The following is a 9,515-nucleotide window of genomic DNA, read 5'->3' on the forward strand; positions in this document are numbered from 1 at the left end:
CACACGGCGTCACATTATGGCTACCACTTCCAACCAAAATCAGTTCTTCCAAATTCGAGTTATATTCAACCTGGAAATTTCGATCAAACATTGTCGTAAACATACATGAATAAATAATTTAAATTCTTTCAGAAAATTCAGGAGAAATAAATGTAACAGCAATGCTTCGAATCTGTTATAGCCAATGAGGAAATAAAAAAAATAAAAAAATAAAAAATAAACTCTGCGCATATTTTTGAGAGTAAGGCTCCAAATCTTCTACAACCAATCAGATATATAACGAAAGAAATAAAAGAATCGACCATATCATTTTTACTATAGTAATGCTTCGAATTCTATATACAATCAGATTAGAAAAAAAAATCTACCACGTCTTTAGAAATCACTAAACTGGAGCTCATCTCAAAGTTCTCTCTCTCTTCTTAAGCTTTTAACCATTGTTTTCGTTAGAGAAGAGAGATGTTTATCAAAACATCTTAGCTAAAAGTACTTTAGTTTCCAGTTTCTTGGTTAGTTACTTATATTACCTTCTTATATATAATATATATATATATATATATTTTTTTTTTTTTTTTTTTTCTTACTAGATTTTTTTTTTTTTTTTTTTTTTTTGTGGAATGATTAAAAATTGGATGGAAGAATAGAATTTTGGGCACATTTTCTAATAATGTTGGCATAAACATCACAAAAGTTCCCCAAGCTTTAATTTCTCAAGTTGCACACAAAGTACGAATCGACACACTCCATTGTAAGACTCTAAGTGCTAATTGAAACTACTTTTGGGCCACCAAGCTAACACTTAAATATAATTGATCTCCGCACTCTGACTGCATACCCATTGCTGGACTTGGGGTGTTACAAACTCTCCTATCTAGGCCCTCGTAAGTGCAAGGAATTAAGCGGGTTATTGCACAGTGAAACATACCATATTATAATTTTAAGATTATGAATAAAGTATCAAAGAAATACCTCATCCAGTGATTTCCATGGCCGAATATAGAATCGTCTTAGATTATGGAATCTTCTGAGCATATAATTAGACGGAAATACTTTCAATAGACTGTCACAGTACCAAACTTCGACGAGTTCTAGTTTGCAAAAAGAATCTGCTATAGGCTGGCCATGCCATATCGACTTCAAGCAATCAAGCCTTTTAATTCTTATCGACTCCAGACTAGGGAAAGCGACCTGCATTGCTTAATCCCATTAGTGAAAATATAATTGAATCAGAAAGGTACTAAAGCAAAAATCAATACGGTGTCAAGTAAAACGAGAATAGTGGACTTCATGAGCTAACCATATCATTAAATAAGGACAATGCAGTGCTGCAAAGATCATCTTTTGACTTCCTTTCTTTTAGTTCTTTGTCCTCTGACATGTTTGTACTCGTAGAACAGTATACGAAACTCTTGAGTTCAGGACAATCTTTTATAGAAAGTTCAATCAAGAGTGGAAATTCAATGAAGATCCCAGTAAATCTAGTGATTTTTGAAAGATTTGAGAGGCTCAGATGGCGAAGCTTCGGAAATAGCAGTTTATTTATCTGTTGATCAATGCTTACTATCTCTTCCATCATTGCACAATTGCTTATCTCAAGTTGACTGAGTTGCACAAAATTTGCAGCTGCCGAGGATGAGAATAGATATTTCAAAGATCCACATTCGTTCATAACCAATCTTGTTAAAGCACTTGCTAAAACCTGCATAGAGCTCAATTCTTGTCAAGGAAAACTCTATATATGTCTAATGTGCTCAAAATATTGAATCATGGAAATATAGGCTCTTTATTTGGCCATTCATAAGATGTGATGATAAGAAGAAATTAGATTTCTCATTTGGTCATTAATATGAGCTAAAACTATTTAGATTTCTTATAGCTAATGAGCTAAGTGTAACAAATACGGTCCCTGTCGTATTATCATAGGAGTACAGGTGAAAATTCTTAATTTTTTTTACGGATGTAAAACGTTTGTATCAAAGTTTCAATTCCAACCTTCCACTAGAACAGTCAAAGTTTCACATAATTAACAAGTAAAAGACACTTCAAACATATGGCCTTAAAACTAATGCCATGTTCAAGAAGATATATAAAAGTAGAGACCTGGAATCAAGGAAAGGAAACGAACCGACAGAAGCTTAACGGGACCTATCAAGCTATTTGTAATAAGTAGAGTGAAAAGGTTCGACAAGCAAGGGGTAGAAGTGAGCAAAGGCTAGGAAAGATGATCCCAACAGCAAGGCAGAGGAATGTAGTTTTAGAAAAAAGCAGAAGTAAATAAGGACTCAAGAGATTTTGTTAGAAGCATTGACCTAGCAGTGGCGAATACCAAGATTGTTTGGAAAAATCATGGACTGAGATGAATATTCGGTCAAAAATTAAACAGGCAGAATCAGGTTTCTTAGTTAGCCACAGACATGTGGAGGAAGCACTGAGATGGGCTCAGAACGAAAATAATCAAAGTGTGGAGAAGAGAGATGGTCTTTCCTTGGTCGAAAAAGAAGACGTCCGTTAAGTAGGCATGGGAAACAGAGGAAAACATGCATGAGAAGATACGTAATTCAATGAAGACCATCGGAAATAGGTTTAATGCTCTTGGTTCGGAGACGAGATTGAGGAACAGAAGATGAAGGTATAGCGTTTAGTAATTCGATATCAGCCCAGTAAACATTAAAGCTAACTCAGAGCCTACAGGGGGTTGATGCTCTTAGTCTGGCCTTTTGTTGACGATCTTATTTTCTGTCTTTGTACTTTCATTTGCTCTTTAGGGATGAATTTCTCATTCATCCAGAAACTTCATTTGTACTTTATTGATGCTTAATGAAGCTTTCCTTGTTTCTTATCAAAAGAATGATAGCAGTTCCTTAGTATTTTCCATTTGTTTAACCACATATTGCAAATAATAAACTCTCCACTTTAAATAGTGTGGCAGCGCCTATTTTTTGAAACGTGTGGTTAAAAAAATGTCACATTTGTCTAAAGTTTTATCAGCGCCTATTGTGTAAAAGTTAGTCTCCTTAGTATCAGACAGCAAGTCTTTATTGCAAGAAGAATCGATTGGTTTCGGGACAAATAAAATGGCAAAAGTTTTGTGGAATAGCATGGTGATTTCCTTGTTCCTCACAATATGGATAGAAAACAAATTTTGAAGAAATTTTAAGAACAAGAAATGGATGAGCTGGATTTGTTTGAAAAGGCTAAATATTCAGCATTATTGTGGGCGACTATGGTTAAAACTTTTAAACTGGAAGTTTTCAGAATCTGTGTTACATAGGAGGGATCTTATTGGGAATCAGTGGTTTCTGGTTTATGTAGTTTCTTCTTGTACGTTTGACTCGTTTTACTTTTTCAGTTTTATGCTCTTTTAGGATCTCTCATCCTCTTTACTTTGTAACTGTATTCAATGAAAGGAATTTTCTTATAAAAAAAAAAAGTAGTCTCACTCTAGAATTAAATCTGTAAAAAAGTTATTAAATAATTTATGAGTAAGCAAAATGCAACATAGACGAAATATTAAATCTTTGCGACATGCCTTCAACAGAAAAAATCATTTTTTTTCCTCTCTTTCCAAATTGCCTTTATTCAAAAAATAAAATAAAAAATGGTCGTTGATTGATGTCATGAAAACAACTAAATTAAGAAAACTGAAGCTCTTAAGTATGGATGAGTCAACAAAAATAACTTCATGCACCATGTTAAACAGAGTAACAGAAGCGTTAAGAACTTCACCTTATCACCGAATAAAGCAAGTTTCGCACCGGTGCAAAGATTAAGCTTTGACTTCCCCCGTAATTCTGTGTCAGTTGACATCTTTGTACTTGTAGAAGTGTAAAGAAATGTTGCCAGTTCAGGACATTTGTATATTTCGAGTTCATTCAACAATGGAAGCTCGATGTAGGTTCCAGTAGAGAATCTTGTGACTTTTGGAAGTTGTGAGAGGCACAAAGACCTTAGATTAGGGAATAGCAATTTACTCATCCTTTGATCCACGCTTATTATCTCTTCCATCGTTTCACAGTCTCTTATTTCAAGTCTATTGAGTTGCTCAAAATTTGCATCAACAGATGATGAGAACAAATATTTTAAGGATCCGCAGTCCTGTACACAGACTTCTTTTAAATTTCGGAGGTTCGGACTTGGCAAAAGCTGCATGGCGTACAAATTATTTAAGTGAAACGTTTTCATTCATACAAAAAGCATACTATGATTGGAATCATAAACAGTACTTCAAGTGCAGATAAGTAATTAGAATACTAGTGAACTTTGTTGCTCTTACAATTGATGAAACTAATGTTACTATAACAACTACTCATATATATGCATGCAAGTTCAGAGTGAAAAAATACGTATGTATGCCAGTACTCAAAAATTGAAGTTCCCAAAAGTGTTTCGTCATAGACAATGTCACATCAAAAAGCAGGCTCATAATTTACTTTCCCTGTTTAAAATGCTTATTCTACTAAGTTTCAAAAATCAAGAGGCCTATTCAACATATGTGAAGTTTTTGGAACAGATCATCCAAGAACGAAAATTTCTGACCAATTTTCAATTACAATTAACTTCCCCAATACCATAAAATATTACATAGGTAAATTGCAATAAATATATTAAGTATTTTAACTTTGTGGTACGGTTTTCCTTTTCTTCTTAAGTTTTCGGATTTACCATTTTTTGCGAATATATAAACTCGTACAAGAAATTCGAGAAAGAAAATTTCCAAAGGAAAAACAAAATCCTGACCTGGACTCACATTAAAACGACTTTTCCAATATTGAATTTTAGGATTGTTGACCATTAAAATATATTTCTTTGAAATTTCCTTTAGTTAGTGATAAATATAGCATATTTGTACACTAGTTAATTGAGAAAATATGCCTTTTTCGTTATTAGAGATAGATCTATTAGGATTACAAATGTCATTCCCAAATCCCAAATTTCTTCTTTTTTTACATCAAGATATTAGTTCATTCTGAATTTCAAATTAAAGATTACTCCACAAATACTATCAGGGATAAAAAAGACAAATGTGCAAAAAAAAAAAAAAAAGTACCACATATAAATAGCAGAATTACCTTTTTGTTGATAAGAGGCAAAGTGCTTGTAGACGCCTTCAATGAGGAGTAAAAGTATGAAAGTTTTGGAGCTTGGAAAAGCCTCAGGGAGAAGAATTGAGGAAAGAAAATTTCATTGTTTGCACCCTGGAGATCATCAAGAACTACCTCCTCTATCATCTTGCAACATGACACTTCAATTGTTTGAAGTTGTGAAAGACACATTGCAGTAGATAAAGAGAAGAGATCTTTTAAGTTATGACACCTACTCACTTTTATAACTTGTAGTTTATGGAATGTCTCTGTAGTCAGTTTTCCATGGCATATTTTTTCCAACTTTTTCATAGATTCAAGTGTCAGTGACTCCAATCTTTGAAACACACTACGCGAAGGGATATGCCTCGTCATGTCAACAATGTACTTAATAGTACCATTGTTTTCGAAGTTGAGATGTTTCAGCTGCGGAAAACCATTTGTGTTGAAGTCAGGAACAACATTGTCCTCAAGACCCTCCAGTTCATCTAAAAATAACACTTCGGACCTGTTCATCAACCTCAGAAGACAATGATCCTCTAATAAGCGACTCCGTTCTTTGAATTTGAGTTTCAACATTAAGGAATAGACTTTTTCATATCTGAAATCAAGTAGTATGTAAGGTAAACCGTTGCATCCTATTGATATTTCATATATTTCCAATTTGTCGCTGAACACATCCTTGGGCAAAATATGAGCATATGGTATGTCCAAACGTAATGTTTTCAGCTGAGCCAAATTCTTTAACTCGGCAAGACATGCATTACTCCTTTCACTATCTCCTTCAACAGCCCATTCAAGTTCCAAAGTCATCTTCATGTTTAACTCTTCTAAACGTGTCAACTTCGATATGACATTGGGATGAATCACTTTAAGTTTTCTACAAAAGCTTAAATCTAATATCCGCAGACAAGTTAGCTGTCCAATTTCTTTTGGCAATTGCTCAAGGCTATTAGAATATGAAAGGTCAAGAATTTGTAGATTCGCTAGCTCTCCAATTAGAGATACATCTTCCTATACGCACTTCTTCAAACACAGTGTATGGAGATTTTGAAGGAAATGAAAAGAAGGAGGTAATGGCTTTAAATACGAACCAGACAAGTCTAAGACCTTGAGGCTTTCCATTTCTTCGAAAAGATCTGATGGAATTTGCAAAGTCGCAGCTATCCCCATTCGTAGTAAAAGTAGCTTCTTACATTCCAACTTTTCAGGAAGATTACTGCTGTAATTGTGGGGTAGTGAAATTGCAGTTGAGTCCGTCAGTTTTCCCTCATTCAGACACTTTTCTAGCTCAGCTTCACTTCTTATGTAATACATATATCGTTCTTCGGATGCAATCATTATTCCTACATCACGAGTGACATCATGCATTTTGACGTGCCAATCATCATCACCTCCCAATAACAAACAACAAGCTTTTAGTTTGTTGAGCAAAGTGTACAACCTACATCTTCCCTCCTCCAATGTATAGACGTGTTGAAACAAACCTAAGCCAAAACCATAGATTAACAAATTGTCTGGATCTATTTGAGCATCTTCCTCATGTAGGCTACAAAGTAAAAACAACGATTGTGCTTCTTTGCTCTCTAAAAAATCAAAGCTTAGCCTTATACTGCTGTAGACTCTTTTATCCATGTTCTTAATATTTGTTGGAGCAGACCTTTGCAGCTGTGTTAAAGCATCTTTCCAGATGAACAAGCTTTTGTTTCCCAATGCATATGCAACAGTAGAAATAGCAATTGGTAAGCCTGCACATTCTCGGACAATCTGAGTCGCTAATGTTCGGAACTCATGATTTCTCATAGAGTCGCCCACAATTTTCGTAAATAAACCTGCTGCTTCATCATTAGACAAAACCCCAACCTGAATATTCTCCTTAGCATTCATATCATCACTTAACACATCTTGAAATCTAGATGTCAACAATATCTTGCATTGCTTTTGATCATCACGGAAAGATATCCCCGCATCTTGCAAGTCAAATTTCTCCCAGATGTCATCTAGGATAACAAGAAGAGCCTTCTCTTTCCTTAATCGATCTTGAAGCTTCTTTGCTCTCTTGGAAATACTTTTTTCTTTGAATTGTAGCCCTAAATGTTCTCCAATTTCTTCTTGAATTTTCTCAAGATTTGGCTTTTGGGTTATGGTAACCATAACTACCATTTTGAATAACCCCTCCTCCAAGGTTTTCCTACCAACTTCTTTAGCAAGCATAGTTTTTCCAACGCCAGCCATTCCATATACCCCTGTTATGTCAACATCACAGTTTTTTAGAGCCTCCATAATTCCATCTAAAGTTGCCTTCCTTGTTTCAAATGCCTCATAATGTTTGTTCTCAATAATATTTTCTACCCCAAGAGGACGAAAAGAAACCCTCTCAAATTTGCCTTCATCTTTCATTATAAAAATTTCACGTGCCATGATTTTTGCTTTCCTACTTAACTGATATCGCAAGAGCAAATCTGGAATCATCCTATTACGACATCTCACATTAGCTTGGTCTTCATTTGGAATGAATTCCTCGGCGCCTTCAATGACCTCACAAGCTCTGTGTAGCCATTTCTCAACATCAGCTTCAATTTGCTCAAGCTTTCCTATAGCCTCATCAACAGAATGCTGCACTCTTTCTTTTTGGTCCTTTAACCGCTCAATTTCATTCTGGAGATGACCAATGTTCCTTTTGTAATGGAAAACATAACCCAGATGACGCCCTGCTGGTGCAACAACATACTCTCCAATCTTTCCAAGAACGGAAGTACCAATCCCAGTAACGCACTCCATTTCTGTTTCCTCCCCAAATTTCCTTTTCCTTTCTTATGTTGCGCTTCCTCTGAAATTAAGAACAAAATAAAACCTAGAAAGCAACAAGTACAGCTACAACATACAAAAAAATGATAAATTCTCAATCTCAACCCAAATAGCGATTGAAAATGATATGACATTGGATAAATTATTTAGAGTGGAACAAATGAAAACAAGGAAGCTTAAAAGCTTGTACCAGATATTAAAGAAGATAAACAAAGCGAGCAAGCTTTGGATGCAAAACACCTAACAGAACCTAACAGCATATAGCTAACCTAACAGAACCAATAACCTTGTGTATTGAATTACAAATCGAGAAGAATCGCGGAAATCGTATAAAAACGCCGAAATAATTTTCAAAACGGAAGTTATCCTATAGATGCTGTATTCATGCCTGTTCAAAATGCAAATCATAGTATTCATTCTTATGTGAATGGAAATGAAAACCAAGAAATACTTTTTCTCGAAATATGGACAAATGGAAGTTTAACAGCTTAAGAGCGAGTGTGAGAATAGTTGACTCTATTCTAAGTAAATAGGCTATACAGTTATCATTTATTGGTATCTTTGATTCATAGGAAGTTTTAAGATAGATTCCTTGTTTAGTTCTCTGTGGGTCAACTATTGTATTCTATTTAGTCATCAAATGTTTTTCTCTAAGAAATGAATCAGTTTTACAGGTGTCCTCACAAAGTCACAGTTATCTAAGATTATTGTGCTGTTTAGACAAAGCTTCAACATTAAATTTATCTATCCACTACAAAACTCGCATCGCATTGCTTTGGTTTGTTTTCTGTCAATTTTGTGTTTAAGAGTTTGTATTGCTCTTTAGTCGAAGTTTATTCACACCATTTATTGTTATAAGCCATAGTCATGAGTCCATCTCTCAGTTAGAATCAGTTATGAAGCTGTTAGAGAGTTAATTATTAGTACAAGTCTTGTAGCTAGTTGGTTATGAGTTAGTTGTAACAGACTTTGTAATAAGGAAGCTAATAATATATATATATATATATATATATATAATTTAGACTCTCAGAACAAATGCTAATAATATATGTACCTTATATTAAAATATGTGATTCTGAAGAGACATTTTTTCAAACACCTTTGTCTCATAATTCACATTAAAATTAGGAAAAAGAAAGTACGGAAAGACAACAAATGTAAATTTAGATATGTACCTTATTCCTTATATATGCAATATGAAAGAGAGCTCGAGTCAAATCACGTTTGCCAAAACAAAACAAAAACAAAACAAAAAAACTCAAATGATTGGAGGAGGATTAACTCAAACGAAGAGGGAGAAAGCAAACGTTTTTCTGTAACTTCATATCAGATAAGAACATCAAAGAGAAAATTAATCTTTAGTGAGAGTATTAAAAAAAACCAAGAACGCAAAGCAGTAGAGAATGGTTTATTGGATGAGAAACAATGAAAAGTCTCCTACTAAAGTCTTCTTCTTTTTTTTTTTTTTTTTTTTTTTTTTTTTCCTTTTAGATAAAGACATAAAGTAGAGCTACGCTTTCAACGAAGAAAGCTCCCCCTTAAAATTTTTTTTTTTTTTTTTTTTCTTTTTTTTTTTTTTTCCTTTTAGATAAAGACATAAAGTAGAGCTACGCTTTCAACGAAGAA

The 9,515-nt window shown here is 34.1% G+C and overlaps 1 protein-coding gene across 1 annotated transcript in view; it reads right to left on the reverse strand.

Annotated features, from left to right (window-relative positions):
* The window catches only part of LOC21392337 (disease resistance protein At4g27190), a 7,976-nt gene extending 114 nt beyond the window's left edge, over window positions 1–7,862 (reverse strand). The window contains exons 1-6 of the mRNA XM_024163519.1: window positions 6,111–7,862; window positions 5,070–6,080; window positions 3,727–4,143; window positions 1,298–1,699; window positions 970–1,188; window positions 4–70 (exon numbers count right to left, since the gene is read on the reverse strand). Coding sequence (XP_024019287.1) covers window positions 4–70; window positions 970–1,188; window positions 1,298–1,699; window positions 3,727–4,143; window positions 5,070–6,080; window positions 6,111–7,862 — 3,868 coding nt within the window. The remainder of the gene's footprint in view (window positions 1–3; window positions 71–969; window positions 1,189–1,297; window positions 1,700–3,726; window positions 4,144–5,069; window positions 6,081–6,110) is intronic.
* Between the last annotated feature and the right edge of the window lie 1,653 nt (window positions 7,863–9,515).

Source organism: Morus notabilis, unplaced genomic scaffold, assembly GCF_000414095.1.
Source record: "Morus notabilis unplaced genomic scaffold, ASM41409v2 Scaffold507, whole genome shotgun sequence".
Taxonomy (NCBI): Eukaryota; Viridiplantae; Streptophyta; class Magnoliopsida; order Rosales; family Moraceae; genus Morus; species Morus notabilis.